This window comes from Vipera ursinii, assembly GCF_947247035.1.
Source record: "Vipera ursinii genome assembly, chromosome: 5".
NCBI lineage: Eukaryota > Metazoa > Chordata > Lepidosauria > Squamata > Viperidae > Vipera > Vipera ursinii.
In genome coordinates, this window is record NC_139518.1 from 4,120,424 (window position 1) to 4,143,186 (window position 22,763).

A 22,763-nucleotide genomic window follows, 5' to 3' on the forward strand; every position below is an offset into this window, starting at 1 on the left:
TAATCAAGTTTGTTTTTGCCAGAAATGGAGAGATTATCGACTGCAATGGGAACCAGAGAAGTACGGCAACATCAGCTGCTTACGGATCCCTTCGATCTTGATCTGGCTGCCAGATATTGTCCTGGAGAACAAGTCAGTAGTCTGTAAAAGTTGACTTTGCTTTCCATGCCCCTCTGATGGCAACACTTTGTGTAATATGGATCCTAATCTAGTTGGACCCTTCCATAGAATCATGGATCATCCATCCCTTGGTGGGTGGGGCTGTTGGGGTATCCCAAGGGCATTTGTTGGCAAGGGACCAAAGGGTTTGAGGGATCAATCAATCAGATTAGAGCTGGAAAGGGACCTTGGAAGTCTTTTAGTCCAACCCCTAAGCAGGAGACCCTATACTAGGAGTGTCAAACTGTCGTGGGCCAGATGTGTCATGCCGAAACCACACCCACCTCAGCTCCGGCAATGGGGAAAAAGTTGTGATCGGTCATGCCACACCACGTGATGTTACGAGTTTGACACCCCTGCCCTATACCATCCCAGACAAGCGGCGGTCCAGTCTCTTCTTAAAAACCTCCAGTAATGAAGCACCCACAACTTCTGGAGGCAGGTTGTTCCACTGGTTAATTGTCCTCACTGTTAGGAAGTTTCCCCTTAATACCAGGTCACTTCTGTCCATGATTAGTTTCCATTTGTTGCTTCTTGTCCTGCCTTCAGGTCCTTTGGAGATTAGGTTGTCCCAGTGGTGGGATTCAAATACGTGAACAACCAGTTCTCTGTGTGGATGCCACTTCCGGAGGTCCATTCTGGGCCTGGGCAACAAAAAATTAGCTACCGGTTTTGCCGAAGCAGTGCGAACCGGCTGAATCCCACCACTGAGTTGTCCCCCTCTTCTTTCTGGCAGCCCCTCAGATGGGGAAATGGGGAAACCAGCCAACCCCTCAGTCAGGCCAGCCAGCAGGCCAGAAAATGGAGGCCCCAAAACCTTTCTGATTCTCTTTCCATCTTTCTTTCTTGCAGCATCGATGGGATCTTTGATGTCGCATTGTACACCAACGCGTTGGTGTCTCCCGATGGCAGCATCACTTGGTTGCCCCCAGCTATTTATCGGAGCGTTTGCTCCGTGTTCGTCACCTACTTCCCTTTCGACTGGCAAAATTGCTCCATGGTGTTCCAGTGAGTCCCTTTGGGGTCGGGAGTAGGATGGGGAAGGAGGAAGGATGGGGCAGGTTGGGGAGGGAAGGCATCATCTGAGTTGCCTTCAAGATTTACTTGGTGGCCTTGGGAGAAGGTGTCCGGATCAAAGTGTGGCCTTCAGCCCCACACGACTACATCTGGTGTGACTTTCCCATCAATCTGGTGTGACTTTCAAATCTGGTGCGACTTTCACATCAATCTGGTGTGACTTTCACATCAATCTGGTTTGACGTTCAAATATGGTCTGACTTTCACATCAATCTGGTCTGAGTTTCACATCAATCTGGTCTGACTTTCACATCAATCTGGTGTGACCTTCACATCAATCTGGTGTGACTTTCAAATCTGGTGTGACTTTCACATCAATCTGGTTTGACGTTCAAATCTGGTCTGACTTTCACATCAATCTGGTGTGACTTTCACATCAATCTGGTCGGACTTTCAAATCTGGTGTGACTTTCAAATCTGGTCTGACTTTCACATCAATCTGGTGTGACTTTCACATCAATCTGGTCGGACTTTCAAATCTGGTCTGGCTTTCATGTCAATCTGGTCTGACTTTCACATCAATCTGGTCTGATTTTCAAATCTGGTCTGACTTTCACATCAATCTGGTGTGAATTTCATATCAATCTGGTGTGACTTTCAAATCAATCTGGTCTGACTTTCAAATGTGGTCTGACTTTCAAATGTGGTCTGACTTTCACATCAGTCTGGTGTGATTTTCACATGAATTTGGTCTGACTTTCAAATCAATCTGGTCTGACTTTCACATCAATCCTGGTCCGACTTTCAAATCTGGTCTGACTTTCAAATCTGGTCTGACTTTCACATCAATCTGTTCTGAGTTTCACATCAATTTGGTCTGACTTTCAAATCTGGTCTGACTTTCACATCAGTCTGGTCTGACTTTCAAATCTGTTATGACTTTCAAATCTGGTCTGACCTTCACATCAATCTGTTCTGACTTTCAAATCTGTTCTGACTTTCACATCAATCTGTTCTGACTTTCAAATCAATCTGGTCTGACTTTCAAATCTGGTCTGACTTTCACATCAATCTGGTGTGGCTTTCAGATCGTCCCTCCCACCAGCTTTTCATGAATAGCCATGGCCACGTTCCTCATCAATTAAATGCACATAGTCCTCGACTTACAACAGTTCATTTAGTCATCAAAGTTACAACGGCACTGAAAAAATTGACTTACAACCATTTTTCACACTTATGACTGTTGCAGCATCCCCGTGGTCATGTGATCAAAATTCAGAGGCTTGTCAACGGACTCATATTTATGACGGTTGCAGCGTCCTGGGGTCACGTGATTCCCTTTTGCAACCTCAAGCAAAGTCCATGAGGGGAAGCCTGATTCATTTAACGATGGGGTTCCTCACTTAACAACTGCAGGGATTCACTTCACCACAGTGGCAGGAAAGGTCGTAAAGTGGGTCAAAATCTCACTTAACAAATTTCTCGCTTAGCCACAGAAATTTTGGGCTCAATTCTGGCCATTAATGGAGGATTACCTGTTCATGGAATTACAGATTTACTCAGTTTATGACCATCATGGAAGCTGCCAATTATGGCCATAGGACAGGAAGGTCGTAAAGTGGGGTCCATCGTATAATTAATCCAATTATACAATCAGCAGCTGCTTAGTGAATGTGGAGGTTGTTAAGTGAAACCACGGTTTGCTATGGGGCGTTTTTATCAAAAACCCAAAGTAAGGCCAGCTTTTAGGGAAAATGTCGTAAATTGTGGTTGTGGGATGCCGCAAGTTGGCAGAAAGTGCGAGACGATTACCGAGGGCCCCAAATGCATTTGTGTGACAACTGGAGGGCTGGCTGTTGAAATCTGGGAACCAGGTCATAAGTAGCTTTTGGGAAGTCCCTTGTACTTTTGAATGGCCACTAAGCAACTGGTGGTAAGTCGAGGACTACATAGAAACAGAAATAATAGAAACAGAAATATAGAAATAGAAATAAGAGAAATAGAGAAATAGAAATGGAAATGGAAATAGAAATATAGATAATAGAAATGGAAATGGAAATGGAAATATAGATAATAGAAATAGAAATATAATTCTTTATGGGGAATTCCTCTCCCATGCAGAAGCTCTCAGTGTACATACAAGCAACAAGTGATAAATCATGATTATAATGAAAAAAAACCCCATTCATCATAAATCATAAGATAATAATAAATCCTTCCGAACAATTACTCCTGCCTTCGCTAGATAGCTTCATATCTAAGAAAGTGGTCTCCAATAGAGACTAAAGGTTGGTGAGGTAGCTTTTGGCAGTGATTGGCTGAGCTGCTCTGCTAACATGGAAGTTCTGGTTGGGATTCCCAGGCTGCCATTGGCTGAGTGGTCCAGATCATAGAGAGAATTTGGCTGGGATTAGTGGAGAAGGAGGAGGAAGAGGAGGAGGAGGAGAGGGAGGGAGGGAGGAGGAGAGGGAGGGAGGAGGAGAGGGAGGAAGAGAAGAGGGAGGGAGGGAGGGAGGGAAGAGGAGGAGGAGAAGAGGGAGGGAAGGAGGGAAGAGGAAGAGGTGAGAGAGGAGGAAGAGAGGGAAGGAGGGAGGAGATGGAGGAGAAGAGGGAGGGAGGGAGGGAGGAGGGAGGAGGAGGAGAGGGAGGAGGAGAAGAGGGAGGAGGAGGAGAGAGAGGAGGAAGAGGAGAGGGAGGGAGGAGGAGGAGAGGGAGGGGGAAGAGGAGGAGGAGGAGGAGAGGGAGGAGGAGGAGGTGGTTGCAACCTTACTTCAGCAGCACCAATGCCATGAATTGATCCTAGTTGTGTGTCTTCTCCTTGCAAGGTCTCAGACCTACAACGCCCTTGAAATCAACCTCTTGTTGACTGTCGAAGGGGGAAAAACAATTGAGTGGATTATTATTGATCCCCTGGCTTTCACAGGTAAGCTTTTGGGAGGAAGGATTTCATGATGGGACTTGGCTCTTGCTACCTCTGGAATGTCATCCTAGCATTGGGACCATTAGTGATCAACCTGACACCTCTGGTTGAAAGTCACTTTCCTCCTGGTTCTCTGCCTGCCTTGTTGTGGCATTCCAGGATAGACTGTCCCTGAGCATGGAGGTTCCAATCAGCTCTCTCACCTGTAGCCACCGAGAAAGCTAGGTTTAGTCCTTATTAAGTGAGGCTAGAGCAACTTGTCCTCTACTTACTACATGGGGACTGAAGGTTCTGGAATGGTCATCAAATTCCATAATAGGTGGAAATATGGGGTATAGTCAGCCCTGTAGATCCAGGTGCGGGTTTTTCAAACTCAAAAATCTGTGGACTTCAGTTCCCAGAATTCCACAGCCAGCCACGCTGAAGCCCACCTATTTTAAAGTTGCCAAGTTTGAGAAATTCTGATCTAGAGGATGCCAGGCTGGACCGAGAGCATAAAACTTAAATACTGATTGTTGTGTAGTGGGTTCTGGAGAGCAGGAAGGACGACGAGACGATGAGTACAACATCATCTTTATTGGTGGAAGTGACTGTACAGAGGGAATAGGGGCTACCTGCACTCTTATATATACCTGGCCAGTACCTGGCCAGGTACTCAACCAACCAATCGGTTTGAACCTCTGTTTCCCGCCGAAATGCTTCCCGCCAAAACGGTTACAGTTCAACGCCTCCTGGTGGTGACTCTTATACACAGCTTTAGGTGTTGCAATAAAGCTTAATACATAACACTGATCACCCTTATTTGCAAGGAATCCCACAAGGAACTAGAACTCCCCACCTCTTGCGTTTTAGGCCAGCGCCTCGACTACTTTAGATTTTGGCCACCCCGATATAAAGAAGATGTTGAGGCTCTAGAAAGACTGCAGAGAAGAGCAACAAAGATGATCAGGGAATTGGAGGCTAAAACGTATAAGGAACGGCAGCTGGAATTGGCGATGTCTAGTTTCATGAAGAGAAGGACGAGGGGGGGACAGAATAGCAGTGCTCCAATATCTCAGGGGCTGCCCCCAGAGAAGAGGCAGTCAAGCTATTCTCCAAAGCACCTGAAGGCAGGACAAGAAGCAACGGATGGAAACTGACCCAAGAGAGAAGCAACCTAGATAGAGCTAAGAATTGTTATAGTTAACTTAAAACTACACCCCGTCCTCCCCTCCTAATTGTGTGGCAATCGAAAAGGAAGTGAAAATGGCTTCAGCTCAATTTTTCCTTTGCTCAGCCTTTCTGATTGGCCGGCTTTCGTAGCCAGGTGTTACATCGGGCAAAATCGGGGGCGGGGGGCCTTAATAATACATCCCTTTGTTGGGGGGGGGGTGATATAATTTGCATTTTAGTCGTACGTCGAGATTTTTCGAAAGTCTTTCTCCTAACAAGTAGATCCACTTTTTTTTTTTTGGAATTTTGATTTCGCGTCGCCGGCACCATCTCTGTGGATTTTTGAGCCTAGGAAGATAAAAACCTATTCCCGCTTCTACTTTTTTCCTCCGCTTCTTTGCGCTGGAGTTTCATTATCTGCGGCGTAATTGTAATTTTTAATATTGAGGCGCAGGTGGACTATTGTATTGTCTCTCCATCTTTAAGTCCTCCTCTCTTCCTGTTATCAGCCGCGTGTCTGAAAGGGCTGACGTTAGTTCCATTGAGTTCCGTTTCCACCCCCCCCCAGTCTAGCGTCTGTCTCATCTATTTTAGAAATCAATCAATTAAATAGCCTTTAGATTTCATTATGTGGAAATTAAATAAACAAAAGCGGCAGATATAGCTGTGGCACATTCTCTGCCCAGTTTTGAATCCATCAGTTGCTCCTTATTCTCTTCTAACTATGGCTTCCTGGCCTCTGACAAATTCTTCCACAGGGAAAAACAGTACAATTACTCGGCAAATGTTATCCTCAATTTGCTCTTATCTACAGAATCAAAAGCCTCTAAATGCAGGTAGTCTACAACTCACAAGCCATTTGCTTAGTGACCGATTGTTTAGTGACTGTTCGAAGTTACTGTGTTTCCCCGAAAGTAAGGCCTACACCAGCGGGTCTTCAAACCTGGCCCTTTGATGACTTGTGGACTTCAACTCCCAGAATTCCTCAGCCAAGCATGCTGGCTGAGGAATTCTGAGAGTTGAAGTCCACAAGTCATAAAAGGGCCAGGTTTGAAGACCCCTGGCCTACACCAACAATAAGCCCTAGCTTGATTTTTGGGGGTGGACATGATATAAATCCTATCCCAAAGATAAGCCTTAGTTTTGGGGTGAGGTGCACCCCTAAAAATCAAGCTAGGGTGGGGTTGGGGGTGGAGCTGCCCCACCTGCCCCGCACCCTCTTACTTTGCAGCCAGGCCTCTCCTTGCCAGCCCACTTCTTCTTCTGAGGCCTCTTCTGCAGCCGGGCCTGCATTTCTCAGTCACAGGGCTTTCCAGAAGGCCTCTGCAGCCAAGAACCGAGCTATGGATTATATCCATAGCTTAGTTCTGCAAGACCTCTGCAGTCGAGGACCGAACTATGGATTGAATCCATAGCTCAATACTCAGCTGCTTAGGCCTTCCGGAAAGGCCTGACTGCAAAATGCAGCCCCAAATGCAGCTGCAGAACTTCGGCCCCAGAAGAAGTGGACCGGCTGGGTGGGGCTGTTGGTGCTGGAGGTGAGGTAAGGCCTACCCTGAAAATAAGACCTGGTGCCTCTTTTGGAGGCAAAAAAAAAAGACCTGGTCTTATTTTCGGGAAAACATGATACAACGGCACCGAAAAAGTGACTTATGACCATTTCTCACACTTACAACTATTGCAACATCCCCACAGAATCAAATTTCAGATATTTGGCAATGGGTGTGTATTTATGATGATTGCAGTGTCCTGGGTTCATGTGATCATCTTTTGGTACTTTCTGAGCTGGCTCCCGACAAGCATAGTCAATGGGAAAAGCCAGATTCGCTTACTGATCAAATGATCGTTTAACAAGTGCAGCGATTCCCTTAAGAATGTGGCAAGGAAGATCATAAAACAGGGCAAAGTTCACTTAACAGCTTCCTTGCTTAGCGACGAAAATGTTCGGTCCAGTTGCCGTTATAACAGACTAAGAGGACAGGAGAATAATAGGAGAGTTGGAAGGGACCTTGGAGGTCTTCTAGTCTAACCCCCTGCTCAAGCTGGAAAGCCTATACCATTTCAGACAAAGAGTTATTCAATCTCTTCTTAAAAACCTCCAGTGATGGAGCACCCACAATTTCTGGTGGCAAGCCGTTCCACTGATGAATTGTTCTCGCTGTCAGGAAATTCCTCCTTAGTTCCAGGTTGCTTCTCTCCTTGATGAGTTTCCATCCGTTGCTTCTTGTCCTGCCTTCAGGTGCTTTGGAGAATAGCTTGACTCCCTCTTCTTTGGGGCAGCCCCTCAAATGATGAAATGGGGAAAGCTTCTGACAAGCAAAGTCAATGGGGAAAGCAAATTCACTTAACGACGGTGTTATTCCTGTGCAGTGATTCACTTCACAACTGTGGCAAGAAGAGCTGTAAAATGGGGCAGACCTCACTTAACAAATTTCTCACTTAGCAACATACATTTTGGGATCAATTGTGGCCATACACCAAGGACTACCTGTAACGTTTCAGACCAATAGTTGTCCGATCTCTTCTTTAAAAAGCTCCATTGTTGGAGCTCCCACAAGTTCTGGTGGCAAGTCGTTCCACCGATTCATTGTTCTCACTGTCAGGAAGTTTCTCCTTAGTTCCAGGTTGCTTCTCTCTTTGATTAGTTTAGAATAGAATAGAGCTGGAAGGGACCTTGGAGGTCTTCTAGTCCAGCCCCCTGCTCAAGCAGGAGAACCTATAGTCTGACCCCTGCCGAACGCAAAAATCCTGCATTCTTGGATTGCTGCCGTATCTTTTTTTTTTAATCCCATTTATATCCCGCCCTTCTCCGAAGACTCAGGGCAGCTTACAATCTAAAGCACAAATCAAATGTGCTTAGCAATAGCCTTCATTCTATGTATATGCCTGCTTATTAGGGCTTTCACACATGCCTCCCAAGCGGCATTATTACAAGGTCAGCTTATTGCCCCCAACAATCTGGGTCCCCATTTTACCTACCTCGGAAGGATGGAAGGCTGAGTCAACCTTGAGCCTGGTGGGACTCGAACCTGCAATAATTGCAGGCAGCTGGTGTTACTTAAGGAGGCATCAGCCCACTGCTCCACCAAGACTCTTATCAACTACACATCACCCCCATACCTCTGCATCAAACCAGGATTAATGCTCAGCAAGCTTTGGATGTCCTGTGAATACAGCCGGTACATCTTTCCCTGATCTGATTAAAGAGACTGACAAACTCACTTTTGCACATGGGAATCGGCTGCATTTTAATAAGTCTGCAGCAAGAGACTTGATTTCCTTTGCCTTCCCCTAAGGCTGACGGCGACGTTGATGCTGGTTTCTCGAGGGACCCCCCCCGAATTTTCTGAGCCCCTGCAGAGACTGGAGGGTCTCCGTCATGTTTTAATAGCGTATCCAAAACACAAGTGGGGTCTTCTGGCAGCTTTCCATTACAAGCCAGTCATTTTGCCCTGTTAAAAAGCTGTCGCTCTGGCAGATGACATGAGCTGGGAGACGGGGAGCGGAGGGGGGGGAATGGCAATGAGGAAACATCAGCTTAATAATGTGTTACGCCTGGTGTGGCACAACAGCTGAGGGGAGGGAAGAAATGAGAGGGGTGGGTTTTTCTAAAAGACACCTGGGGATCTTGGAGACCAAGAGAGGAGAATATTTGTAGCTCAGGGTTGAAAGGAGGGGTCCTCGATGCTCTCTGAGCTTGGTTGTTTTCCTGCAGATGTTTCATGACCCAAATTAGGTAACCTCATCAGTGCTAGAAGGGAGGGGGGTTTGAGGAGAGGAGGAGGAGGAGGAGGAGGAGGAGGAGGAGGAGGAGGACTGTGGGGTCCTTGGTGCTTTCTGAGCTTGTTTCCTTGCAGATGTTTCATTACCCAACTAGGTAACCTCATCAGTGCTAGAAGGGAGTGGGGTTTGAGGAGAGGAGGAGGAGGAGGAAGAGGAGGAGGAAGGCTGTGAGGTCCTTGGTGCTCTCTGAGCTTGGTGGTCTTCTTGCAGACATTTCATGACCCAACTAGGTTACAGTGCTAGATAACATCATCAATCCTGGGAGGAGGAGGAGGAGGAGGAGGAGGAGGAGGACTGTGGGGTCCTTGGTGCTCTCTGAGCTTAATTGTTTTCTTGCAGATATTTCATGACCCAACTAGATAACATTATCAATCTTAGGAGGAGGAGGAGGAGGAGGAGGAGGAGGAGGAGGAGGAGGAGGAGGAGGAGAGTGGGGTTATTGGTGCTGTCTGCACTGGGTTGTTTTCCTGCAGACGTTTCTGTAATGTATTGGCCTTTCTCTTGCTATAAGAGCCTTGGTGGAGCAGTGGGCTAATGCCTCCTTAAGTAACACCAGCTGCCTGCAATTAGTGCAGGTTCGCATCCCACCAGGCTCAAGGTTGACTCAGCCTTCCATCCTTCCGAGGTAGGTAAAATGAGGACCCAGATTGTTGGGGGCAATAAGCTGACTTTGTAATAATGCCGCTTGGGGGGGGGGAAGCCCTAATAAGCAGGCATATACATAGAATGAAGGCTATTGCCAAGCACATTGGTTTGTGCTTAAATTGTAAGCCGCCCTGAGTCTTCGGAGAAGGGCGGGATATAAATGGGATTAAAATAAATAAAAGAAATAAAAGAAAAGAATATCAGGTGGGTTAATTGCTGGAAGGTTGCTCAAGCAGGGAAGCTGGCTAACGGCTCCCAGCTTCTCAGACAACCCGTCTCCAGCACCGCCATTGGGCGGCAATAGGTTGCTTTAAACCTATTGGCCGCCGCCTAGAGGGCAGGGTATAAATTGCTGCATTCGCAGCCCTGTTTCTCAGTTCAGTTCCTGCAAGCAATAAACAATGACCTTTCCTGAACTCACTCGCCAATCACGCAACAAACCCCAGGATCTAACAGTTTCATCCCCCAAACTAGGCAACATCATCAGGGTTAGAATCCTAGCACTGAGGATGTTATCTAGTTTGGGTAATGAAAGATCTGCAAGAAAACAGCCCAGCCCAGACAGCACTAACAACTCCTCAGATTTTGGAGACTCTGTGGCCTCCATGTGGCATCTCAGCCCAGCCTTTGGCTGAAATCTCCTTGCAGAGAGGAGCCCTTCTACAACCCGGCTTTGAGTTCTTTCTTCCTGCTTAGGGACCCTTCATTCAGACCCCCAGCAGTCTTCTGCTTCAGCTGTTCTTAGAAACATAGAACAAAGAGTTGTAGGGCTGGAAGGGACCTTGGAGGTCATCTAGCCCAACCCCCTGCTCAGGCAGGAGACCCTATACCATTTCAGAGAAATGGTTGTCCCCTCTCTTTAAAAACCTCCAGGGATGGAGCACCCACAACCTCTGGAGCAGGGGCCTTCAAACTTGGCCCTTTGATGACTGGTGGACTTCAACTCCCAGAATTCCTTAGCCAGGCTGAGGAATTCTGGGAGTTGAAGTCCATCAGTCATCAAAGAGCCAAGTTTGAAGGCCCCTGCTCTGGAGGCAGGTTGTTCCACTGGTTAATGGTTCTCACTGTCATGAAATTTCTCCTTAGTTCTAGGTTAGATCTCTCTCTGTTGATCTTCCACCTCTTACTTCTTATATTGCCTTGGGACGCTTTACCCCAAACTCAAAATAAATGCCAGTTTACTTGGGCAAAATAAAATGTCAGTTTATTTGCGCAGAAACGTAGTTTGTGGTCATATGACCACGGGGCACTGCAGAAGTCCATAAATGCCGGTCTGTTGGCACACACTTAAAATGTGGGCATGTGACCTGGGGGGTGGGTGGCAGGGGCAGCTGCCAAACTTCGGAACTGGTTCGTATTTTTTGAGTAATCCATCATAGCTTTGTTTGCTAATTGACCGGACGTAATTTGAGGAGCATCTGAAATCCCACCGCAGTTAACATATATATACGTATGAATGTTTTTCACACTTATGTCCATTGCAGCATCTCTGTCATCATAGCTATCCCATAATGGCCCTGGATACAAAACAACCTTGGCCAGGGCGGAATGGGATAACTTGCCGTGGGATAACTCACTGTGGGACAATGCAACAGTTCAATTCCACTATTTAAAACAATTAAAACAATTTTAATTTTCATCATTCATATTTCATTTTGTCCCTCCTCTGGGATCCTTTCTTTAATTACTCTATTCCACCATTTTTTGATGTCCTGCAGTGATTTGGCCATGGTGAGTTAGCCTTGGTGAGTTGGCCATGGTGAGTTGATTGCGGTGAGTTGGCCATAGTAAGTTGGCCATGGTGAGTTGGCTATAGTGAGTTGGCCATGGTGGGTTGATCCCGGTAAGTTGGCCATGTTGAGTTGGCAGTGGTGAGTTGACCTTAGTGGCCATGGTGAGTTGACTGTGCTGAGTTGGCCATGGTGAGTTGGCCATGGTGACTTGACTGTGGTGAGTTGGCCATGGTGAGTAGACTGCAGAGTTGACCATGGTGAGTTGGCCATGGTGAGTTGGCAGTGGTGAGTTGGCCATGGTGAGTTGACCTTAGTGCCCATGGTGAGTTGACTGTGGTGAATTGGCCATGGTGAGTAGACTGCCGAGTTGACCATGGTGACTTGGGCATGGTGACTTGACTGTGCTGAGTTGGCCATGGTGAGTTGACCTTACTGGCCATGGTGAGTTGACTGTGGTGAGTTGGCCACAGTGATTTGGCCGTGGTGACTTGACTGTGCTGAGTTGGCCATGGTGAGTTGGCCATGGTGACTTGACTGTGGTGAGTGGGCCATGGTGAGTTGACCATAGTGGCCATGGTGAGTTGACTGCAGTGAGTTGACCGTGGTGAGTTGGCCATGGCGAGTTGACTGTGGCAAGTGGGCTGCAGTGGGTTGGCTGTGCTGAATTGGCTGTGTGAAGTTGTCCTAGAGCCCCAGGGAGTGGGTTTGAGATGTGCTACGGCTGATCCGGTTATCCTTCTGGCAGAGAATGGAGAGTGGGTGATCAAACACCGGCCCGCCAAGAGAGTGGTGAACGTCAAACACTTCACACCGAGTGACACTGAGTACCAGCAAATTGTCTTCTTCTTGATCATCCAGAGGAAGCCTCTGTTCTACATCGTGAACATCATCATCCCTTGCGTGCTCATTTCCTCCGTGGCTCTGCTGGTGTACTTCCTGCCTGCCAAAGGTCAGCATCCTGGAGCCCTCCTGGGAGGAGTTCTTGAATCATCAAATGGAAGGGAAACCTGGAAATCATCCAAGCCAACCCTTTTGCCTGGAGAGGAAAAGGTTTTTTTAAAAAGGATTGGAACAGAGATAGCGTGAATTAGGCTCCATGTGAGCCAGTTCTGAAATTGTTGGGGATCAGTTGCAGAGAAGGATCAGGTTGGAAGGGATCCCTGATCCAATTTTCCAAATATTTTATCTCAGAGTGACAGGGAACAAGAATATTGGGACAAAATGGCATTTTTCCTTCCTATTTTCTAAGACACTGCGTTTCCCTCCTTTCCTTTCCTTTCCTTTCCTTCTTTCCTTTCCTTTCCTTTCCTTTCCTTCTTTCCTTTCCTTTCCGCCCTCCCCTCCTTTTCTTATTCCTCTCCCTCTCCTCTTCCTCTCCTCCCTCTCCTCTCCTCTCCCCTGTCTCCCTCTTTCTCTCTTCTGCTCTCCTCTTCTCTCCTCACTCTCTACTCTCTCTCTTGCTTCTCCCTCTCCTCTGCCTCTCCTTCCTCTCCTCCCTCTCCCTCTCTTCTGCTCTCCTCTTTTCTCTCCTCACCCTCTCCTCTCTCTCTCCCTTCCCCCTCTCCTCTCCCTCTCTCCCTCTTCTGCTCTCCTCTTCTCACCTCACCCTCTCCTCTCTCCTCTCCCTCTCCTCTCTGTCCCTCTCCCTCTCTTCTGCTCTCCTCTTCTCTCTCCTCACCCTTTCTTCTCTCTCTCCTCCTCCCTCTCCTCTCTCTCTCACTCTCCCTCTTTTCTGCTCTCTTCTCTCTCCTCACCCTCTCCTCTCCCTCTCCCACTCCCTCTCCTTCTCTCTCCCACTCCCTCTCCTCTCCTCTGCTCTCCTCACCCTCTCCTCTCCCTCTCCTCTCTTCTGCTCTCCTCTTCTCTCTCCTCACCCTTTCTTCTCTCTCTCTCCTCCTCCCTCTCCTCTCTCTCTCTCTCCCTCTTTTCTGCTCTGCTCTCCTCTTCTCTCTCCTCACCCTCTCCTCTCCCTCTCCTCTCTCTCCCACTCCCTCTCCTCTCCTCTCCTCTGCTCTCCTCTTCTCTCTCCTCGCCCTCTCTCTCTCTCCCTTCTCCCTCTCATCTCCCCCCTCTCTCCCTCTTCTGCTCTCCTCACCTCACCCTCTCCTCTCCCTCTCTTCTGCTCTCCTCTTCTCTCTCCTCACCCTTTCTTCTCTCTCTCTCCTCCTCCCTCTCCTCTCTCTCTCTCCCTCTTTTCTGCTCTGCTCTCCTCTTCTCTCTCCTCACCCTCTCCTCTCCCTCTCCTCTCTCTCCCACTCCCTCTCCTCTCCTCTGCTCTCCTCTTCTCTCTCCTCACACTTTCTTCTCTCTCTCTCCTCCTCCCTCTCCTCTCTCTCTCTCTCCCTCTCCTCTCCTCTCCTCTTCTCTCTCCTCACCCTCTCTCTCTCTCTCTCTCCCTTCTCCCTCTCCTCTCCTCTTATTTCCACAGCTGGTGGGCAGAAGTGCACGGTCTCCATCAATGTCCTCTTAGCCCAGACCGTCTTCCTTTTTCTGATTGCAAAAAAGGTGCCAGAAACCTCTCAGGCAGTGCCCCTGATTGGAAAGTGAGTATTTTGCAAAATAAACACCATTAACACTTGCAGCAGCTGCAAATTTGAATACCGGAGTAGGTTTGGAACTCAGAGTGAAACCAGGAAACAAAGTTTAATTAAATAATTCTGGACACTTCCAGAAGGGAGTCCCCTTCCTTATGAGCTGTGGTGGGGGACAGGGGACATTCAAACCATGGCAGCATCTCCACGGTCACATGATCAACATTTGAGATCCTGGCAACCAACATGTATTTTCAAAGTCATGTGATTGCCACCTGTGATCTTCCAAGAATTCCCCTGAACAGTCAGAACCAGGTTGGTCTAGTTGTGAAGCACCAGGTTAGAAAGCAGGAGACCCTGAGTTCTAGTCTGAAAGCCAGCTGGGTGAGTTTGGGCCAATCACCAGGAGATGGTGAGTTCTAGTCCCGCCTTAGGCATGAAAGCTGGCTGGGTGAATTTGGGACAATCACTGGGAGACTGTGAATTCTAGTTCCACCTTAGGCATGAAAGTCGGCTGGGTGACTTTGGACCAATCACCAGGAGATGGTGAGTTCTAGTCCTGCCTTAGGCATGAAAGTCAGCTGGGTGACTTTGGACCAATCACCAGGAGATGGTGAGTTCTTGTCCCGCCTTAGGCATGAAAGTCGGCTGGGTGACTTTGGACCAATCACCAGGAGACTGTGAGTTCTAGTCCCGCCTTAGGCATGAAAGTCGGCTGGGTGACTTTGGACCAATCACCAGGAGACGGTGAGTTCTAGTCCCGCCTTAGGCATGAAAGTCGGCTGGGTGACTTTGGACCAATCACCAGGAGACGGTGAGTTCTAGTCCCGCCTTAGGCATGAAAGTCGGCTGGGTGACTTTGGACCAATCACCAGGAGACTGTGAGTTCTAGTCCCGCCTTAGGCATGAAAGTCGGCTGGGTGACTGGTTCAGTCTGTCTCTCAGCCCAATTCACCTCACAAGTTGTTCTTGTGTTGAAAATAGGAGGAAGGTGTATTGGATATATCCACTGCCTTGAATGATTTGCAAAAGTAATAAACGCAGGATATACATGAATAAAAAAAATAATAAATAAAATAATAAAACAAAACAAAACAAAATAAAATGAAACAATTAAACAAAACAAAATAAATAAAATAATAAAACAAAATATAAAGGAAAAAATAAAATAATAAAAAATAACAAAACAAAACAAAGTAAAATAAAGTAAAATATAAAGCAAAAAAATAAAACAAAGCAAAGCAAAGTAAAATAAAATAATAAAATAAAATATGAAGTGAAGTAAAAAATAAAATTTATTTATTTATTTATTTATTTATTTATTTATTTATGGGACTTATATTTAGTTTTAAAATAATAAAAACTAAACACAATGAAGTAAAATTAAATAAAAAAATAAAATAAAAAAATAATGAAATGAAATGAAATAATGAAATATAAAATAAAATGCAGTGCGTCCCTGTTTCTGTTGAAAGGTATTTAACCTTCCTTCTGGTGGTAACCATTGTCATCGTGGTGAACGCTGTGATTGTCCTCAACGTTTCTCTACGCAGCCCCAATACTCATTCGATGTCCGAGCGAGTCCGACAGGTGAGTCCGAAGGAGGCTGTGCTTCCCACCTGGAAGGGCTGAGGGCCTTCTCCATTTTCCTGGGCTTTTGCAGCATCTCCAAGGTCACAGGGGCAAAATGCCAGTGGTAATTGTCTAGTCCAGCGTTTCCCAACCTTAGGAACTTGAAGATGCGTGGACTTCAACTCCCAGAATTCCCCAGCCAGCATAGCTGGCTGGGGAATTCTGGGAGTTGAAGTCCACGCATGTTCAAGTTCCTAAGGTTGGGAAACGCTGGTCTAGTCATCCAGGTCATGGTTGCCTCAAAGGGGCTTTTTCACAAGGCAAGTGGACTTTCTTTTTTTTTTATTTTTTTATTTTTTTATTTTTTTAATTCATTTATTTATTTATTTATTTATTTATTTATTTATTTATTTATTTATTTATTTATTTATTTATTTATTTATTTATTTATTTATTTATGGGACTTATATGCCGCCCTATCTCCCGAAGGGCTCAGGGCGGCTAACAACAATAAAACACAATAATACAAATGTTAAAAAAGATTGAACTAACAAGCCCCAATGATAAAATAATAAAACATTAAAAATACTCTATTTAAAAATCCGTATCGTCAGTCCGGGTCAGCCTGACGGAAGAGAAATGTTTTAAGGCCGCGACGAAAGGACCGGAGATCCGGGGCCATCCGGAGCTCAAGGGGAAGTTGATTCCACAGGGCAGGTGCCCCCACAGAGAAGGCCCTCCCCCTGGGGGTCGTCAGCCGACATTGTCTAGCCGACGGCACCCTGAGGAGGCCCTCCCTGTGTGAGCGCACCGGGCGATGGGAGGTCGTTCCTGGCAGCAGACGGTCCTGCAAATATCCCGGGCCTAAGCCATGTAGGGCTTTATAGGTAAGAACCAGCACCTTAAATCTCACCCGGAGGACAACCGGTAACCAATGTAGCTCACGCAGGAGGGGTGTAATATGGGAGTATCGGGATGCTCCCATCACATCCTGCGCGGCCGCATTCTGCACCAGCTGGAGCCTCCGGGTGGTCTTCAAGGGCAGTCCCATGTAGAGAGCATTGCAGTAATCTATACGGGAGGTAACGAGTGCATGAGTGACCGTACGTAGAGCATCTCGGTCCAGATAGGGGCGCAACTGGTGCACCAGGCGAACCTGGGCAAATGCCCCCCTCACCACAACTCCTATATGATCTTCAAAACTGAGTCGTGCATCCAGGAGGACGCCTAAGTTGCGCGGGAGGTAACACCTGTCCTCCCATAACCAAAGATAGAACCTCTTGGACTAAACGAGATGCAGGTACGTAGAGCCACTCAGTCTTGGCCGGGTTGAGCTGGAGCCTGTTCTTCCCCATCCATATTCGTACCGCTTCCAGGCAACAGGACATCACGTTGAGGGCATCACTGGGTTGGTTCGGGGTGGAGATGAAAAGCTGGGTATCGTCAGCATATTGATGATACCTCACCCTGAAACCATGGATGATCTCACCCAGTGGCTTCATATAGATGTTGAACAGGAGGGGAGAGAGGACCAACCCCTGGGGCAGCCCACAACTAAGGGGCCTTGGGGTTGATCTCTGCTGTCCTGCCAACACCGTCTGCGAACGGCCCGAGAGGTAGGAGGAGAACCACTGTAAAATGGTGCCTCCCACTCCCAACCCCCCAAGACGTCGCAGCAAGATACCATGGTCGATGGTATCAAAAGCCGCTGAGAGATCTAATAGGACCAGGACAGAGGAATAACCCCTATCCCGGGCCCGCCAGAGATCATCCACCAGCGCGACCAATGCCGTCTCCGTGCTGTACCTGGGTCTGAAACCCGATTAGTATGGATCCAGATACTCAGTTTCCTCCAGGACCAAAGGGAGCTGCCGTGCCACCATGCTCTCAACAACCTTCGCCAGAAAGCGAAGGTTGGAGACAGGATGAAAGTTATTTAAAATAGCTGGATCCAAGGCAGGTTTCTTGAGGGGCCTCACCACTGCCTCCTTCAAGGCGGCAGGGAAGCACCCCTCACTCAAGGAAGCATTAATAACTGCCAGGAGCCAGCCTCGTGTCACCTCCCGAGCTGCATAAACCAGCCAGGTGGGGCACGGGTCCAACAAACACGAAGATGTTTTGCTTCTCATCCCAGAAGCTTCTTCAGCTCTGACTGAATGGTGGGCAATGAAAGGATTTATACTCCTTGCAGACTGCTAGTCATTTGCATTCTTTTAGAGAGGCCTTGAGACCACTTGCAGGTTTATCTGTATCGTCAGGGTCACCTGAGTAGTGACATCATCTATCTCCAGTCTACAACACGATCCTTTCAGCGGTTCCAAGAAGGCTCCACACCCGTTAGCACCACTCAGATGACCCCAAGGACACAAATAAGCCTCCAGGTAGCCTCAACAATGCTCTAAAAGAAGGCAAACGACCAGCCGTCTGCAAGGAGTATAAATCCTTCCATTCCCCACCATTCAGTCAGAGCTGAAGAAGCTTCCTTGCTTCTTTATATTCCTTGCAGGCGGCTGGTCATTTGCATTCTTTTAGAGGGTCATTGAGGCCACCTGGAGGTCATCTATGTCAAAATTGAAGAACCCTCTCTCAACAGAGGGGACGGATATGATACCATCTATCTCCAATCTACAACACCGTCCTTCCAGTGGTTGCAAGAAGGCTCCACACCCATTTGCACCACTCAGGTGATCCTGAAGACACAGATAACTCTCCAGGTGGCCTCAATGATGCTCTAAAAGAATGCAAATGACCGGTTGTCTGCAAGGAGTATAAATCCTTCCATTCCCCACCATCCAGTCAGAGCTGAAGAATCTTCTGGGATGAGTAGTGAAACATCTTCAAGGAAAAAACAAGAAAGTCCAGTTGCCTCCTGAAAAAGCACCTTTGGGAGATGCCAGTGTTGATGTGATCGCCATCTGTCACCTTCCCAGCTGGCTTTGACAAGCAAGTCAACAGGAAAACCAGATTTGCTTAATGGCCACATAATTCCCTTAACAACTGCAGTGATTTGCTTAACGACCGTGGCAAAAAAAGGGTGACTCGCTAAAATAAACCGCCTTGCTTAGCAACGGGAATTCTGGTTCCAACTATGGTCGTAAATCGAAGACTACTGGCAATGGGAAAAGGACATCAGTACAGCTAGTCCTCAGCTTACGACCACAATTGAGCCCCAAATATCTGTAGTTGAAGGGAGATGTTTATGAGGTGCATTTTGACCCATTTTACGACCTTCCTTGCCACAGCCGTTTTAAGTGAATCCCCACGGTTGTTAAATCGGTACGTGGTCGTTAAGGGAATCTGGCTTCCCCGTGGACGTTGCTTGTGAAAAGGTCGCAAAATGGGATCCCCTGACCCCAGGACGCTGCGACCGTCCTAAATACGAGTCAGTGGCCAAGCGTCTCAATTTGGAGCATAAAAAATGGTCGTAACGCCCTTTTATTCAATGCCGTTGTAACTTTGAATGGTCACTAAACGAGCTGCTGTAAGTCAAGGGCTACCTGTGTTTGGTGTCTTCCCTGCCCCCTCCTTCCTCCCGTGAACAAATGGTGGCATCCTTTGGAAAGTTTTCCTGGCGTTCCTTTCTGCTCCCGCTTCCCAACATGTTTCAGCGCCTGGCTCTCTAGGTCTTCTTGCACCTGGTGCCCCTTTACCTGGGCATGCACAGGAAGCGCATCTCGCTGCCCACCGAGAATCAGCCCGCCCGGCGACGGAGTTCCCTGGGGCTGATGGCCAAAGCCGAGGAATACATGCTGTGGAAAGCCCGGAGCGAACTCTTGTTTGAGAGGCAGAAGGAACGAGACGGGCTGATGAAGATTCTCCTGTCAAAAATCGGTGAGCTTAGACCAGTGACGGTGAACCTTTTAGAGACCAAGTGCCCAAACTGCAACCCAAAACCCACTTACGTATCATTGGGTGGCGGGTGGGCGTGGCCCTTTGGGTGGGTGTGGCCAATTTTGTGGGCATGGCCCACTGGGTGGGCGTGGCTGCAGTGGTAATGGCAGACTGGGTGGGACTAAAAAGTTCTATTCTATTCTGTTCTATTCTGTTCTGTTCTGTTCTGTTCTGTTCTATTCTATTCTTCTAATTTAATTCTGTTCCGTTCCGTTCCATTATTATTATTATTATTATTCTAGTCTAGTGTAGCCTATTCCATCACATCACATCACATCACATTATTCCTATTCCTATTATTCCTATTCCTGTCCTGTCCTGTTCTGTTCCATTCTGTTCTGACGGACGAGCATTAGAATTTCATGCAGAAATTGCCATTCTCCAGAGCCCCCTCTTGTTCTTGTTCTTTGCCTCGGTCTTTGATGTTCCTCTACTTTGATTTCCATTTCAAGGAGAAGGCTTGGAGAACGGAGGTCCCCAGGATTTCTGCAACAGCCTACGCCACGCAGCTCCGGAAATCCAGTCCTGTGTGAACGCCTGCAACCACATCGCCAAGACTTTGCGAGAGAAGAACGATTTCGATAGCGTAAGTGCCATGGAAACAGGGAGGATGGATTCGAGTTAAAACAGCAGGCACGGCCCACATCTGGGCAGATGTCCTGGCAACTGCGAGCTTGCATGGGATGGGGGTATAAGGAAAAAGGAGGACAAACTGGAAAAGGCTCAGGCTGCGTGTCTCTTTCGAAAGGGATTCCCCCCCCGCCAAATTTGAAAGAAGAGGAGGATATGCTGGAAAAGGGTTGTGGAATCAAAGCAGGAAGGAGTAAAGTGGTAGTAGATATGCCAAAGGAATAAAAAAGTTCTCCGTGAAACTGAAGAGAGGAAAGATGGTTAGGTTACAGCAGTTTTTCTCAACTTTAGCAACTTTTAGAGGTCTGGACTTCAATGCCCAGAATTCCCCAGCCAGCCAAGCTGGCCCAGGGCATTCTGGGATTTGAAGTCCAGACCTCTAAAAGTTGCTGAAGTTGAGAAAAAGTGGGTTAGGGAGAACACATGTGGTACAGGCAGTCCTCGACTTACGACTACAATTGAATTCCCAGAATTCCCTAATAACTTCAACTCCCAGAATTCCCTAATCAGCACAGGGTGTCCAGATGGCAGTGAGGTCATCCAGATAGTTTCAGCCCCAGATGTGGTAGCCAGCAACGGCCAGCGGGTCAAAAAAGTCAAAATGGCAGCCAGGACTGCATAGTCGCAGCTGCCATCTTGCTTTTTTTTTTGAGTTCCCCTTGCCAATGGTCCTGCACACAAATCATATTAGTGTAGGCAGTCCTCGACTTACGACCACAATTGAGCCACAATTCTGGTTGCAGTGATGGTCATAAGTCGAGGACTACCATTAATGGGACAAGGACCGCAGTACAGGCAGTCCTCGACTTACGACCACAATTGAACCCCAAATGTTTGTTGCTAAGCCAGACAGGTGTTAAGGGTGTTTTTTTGTCTCATTTTGCGACTTTTCTTGCCACAGTTGTTAAGCGAATCGCTGCGCTGAGGTTAGTGACACAGTTCTTGAGGGAAACGGCACTGCGCGGCATTGGGGAGGGGGAGAGGAACTTACGACTGTTTGTCACACTTACGACCATCGCAGCTTCCCCCGTGGTCAGAATTCGATGCTTGGCAGCCGGGCCTGTATTGATGATGGCTGCCGTGTCCTGGGATCGTGGGATCGCTTTTTGTAAAAACTCACTTAACAACGGTCTGGCTTAGCAGCGGAAATTTTGGGCTCCGTTGTGGTCGTAAATTGAGGACTAGCTGTAGAATCCCGGATTGCCTGTTGGTTCACTCCAGGAATGCTTGAAATTTAGAAGTTTGCACGGCTGTTTATGGAGATTGATTCCCACTGCCTGTTCTTCCATGTCTCGGTGAGAGGCAGGTTAAAAAGACCTTTTTTAAAAAAAAGAAAAAAGAAAAAGGAAAAATTGGAAACCTCGCTATTATGGTTCATTCCTTTGCAAAGAAAATAGACATTTATCAGCATTTTCTCTTAGGCCCGAATTCGAGTTGCAATCAGACCCACTTTCATCTATTCTCTCTGGCAAGCCGAAATTGATCATCAGATTGGAGCTGGGTCTATTTTCAACCTCTCTCTCTCTCTCCTTATTTCCCTCAGCTCCCCCCCCCCGCTCCCCCCAATTTGGATTTCATAAATAAGTTAGATTTAAAGTGCCGGAAAACAAATGGTTCTGCGGGGAAACTTATTTTTGTTTCGTTGTTTTGGCACGAAAGGTGTCCCGGTTGCCGGCTGTTTCACGGCCTTTGAAAATTTCTATATTTTTTTTTTCTGTGAAAAGGAAGGGTGGTTTTTTTTTAAAATTTTATTCCTCCCCCTCCTTCTTTCTCAGAAAGATTTCCATCTCAGTGGAAAGTTTTGGTTAGCTGCCGCCTTCTCCAGCAATAACACTGGGAAAGGTGTGTGCTTGTGTCAAAATCGGCAAGATTGAGGGGGTCCGCTGTTACAACTGTGGTTCTACATCAGTGATGGCGAAACTTTTAGAGACCGAATGCCCAAACTGCAACCCAAAAACCCACTTATGTATCATCGGGTGCCAGGTGGGCGTGGCCCATCGGGTGGGCGTGGCCCATCGGGTGGGCGTGGCCCATCGGGTGGGCGTGGCTGCGGTGGTAACGGCAGACTGGGTGGGACTAAAAAGTTCAATCCATCAATTCCAACTTTGCAAGAACTTTTTCTTTCCCCGCAGGAAGTTGAAATTGATTGAACCTTTTTTTTTCCTGCACATGCCAGCAGAGGCCTAAAGCAAAAAGGAGACTGGCCAGCCATTTGTCTGAAATGGTATAGGGTTTCCTGCCTGAGCAGGGGGTTGGACTAGATGACCTTCAAGGTCCCTTCCAACTTATTATTATTATTATTATAAAACTCAGCTGAAGGCCTAGGACTGGGGCGATGGCGCACGTGCCCACAGAGAGGGCTCTGCCTGCCACCTATGGCACCCGTGCCATAGGTTTGCCACCACGGTTCTACATTATACAACCCTGGTTGTCAGGATGTCCCCAATGGTCCACTGTTCTTCTCCATTTGGAGAGATTCTGCCTTGTGGTTGTCCTGAATTTCCTTCCTTCTGGGAAAATTAACTTTTTTCCAAGTTCCCTTGATTCCCCCCCCTTTCTTTCCAGGAAAATGAAGAATGGATCCTGGTAGGGAGAGTCATTGACCGGGTCTGCTTCCTCATCATGGCCTCCGTTTTTATCTTTGGCACCATTGGCGTCTTCCTGATGGCTCACTTCAATCAAGTGCCAGGAGTACCTTTTGTGGGAGATCCGAAGCGATACCTGCCTTAG

At 47.5% G+C, this 22,763-nt stretch overlaps 1 protein-coding gene across 1 annotated transcript in view; it reads left to right on the forward strand.

The window, feature by feature from the left end:
- The window catches only part of CHRNG (cholinergic receptor nicotinic gamma subunit), a gene marked incomplete at both ends in the record, with an annotated part of 29,532 nt that extends 6,769 nt beyond the window's left edge, over positions 1-22,763 (forward strand). Inside the window, 9 exons of the mRNA XM_083364923.1 lie at positions 23-132; positions 1,012-1,167; positions 4,002-4,099; positions 12,155-12,358; positions 13,838-13,952; positions 15,416-15,530; positions 19,136-19,343; positions 19,856-19,989; positions 22,599-22,763. Of these exons, the coding sequence (XP_083221049.1) occupies positions 23-132; positions 1,012-1,167; positions 4,002-4,099; positions 12,155-12,358; positions 13,838-13,952; positions 15,416-15,530; positions 19,136-19,343; positions 19,856-19,989; positions 22,599-22,763 (1,305 nt within the window). The remainder of the gene's footprint in view (positions 1-22; positions 133-1,011; positions 1,168-4,001; positions 4,100-12,154; positions 12,359-13,837; positions 13,953-15,415; positions 15,531-19,135; positions 19,344-19,855; positions 19,990-22,598) is intronic.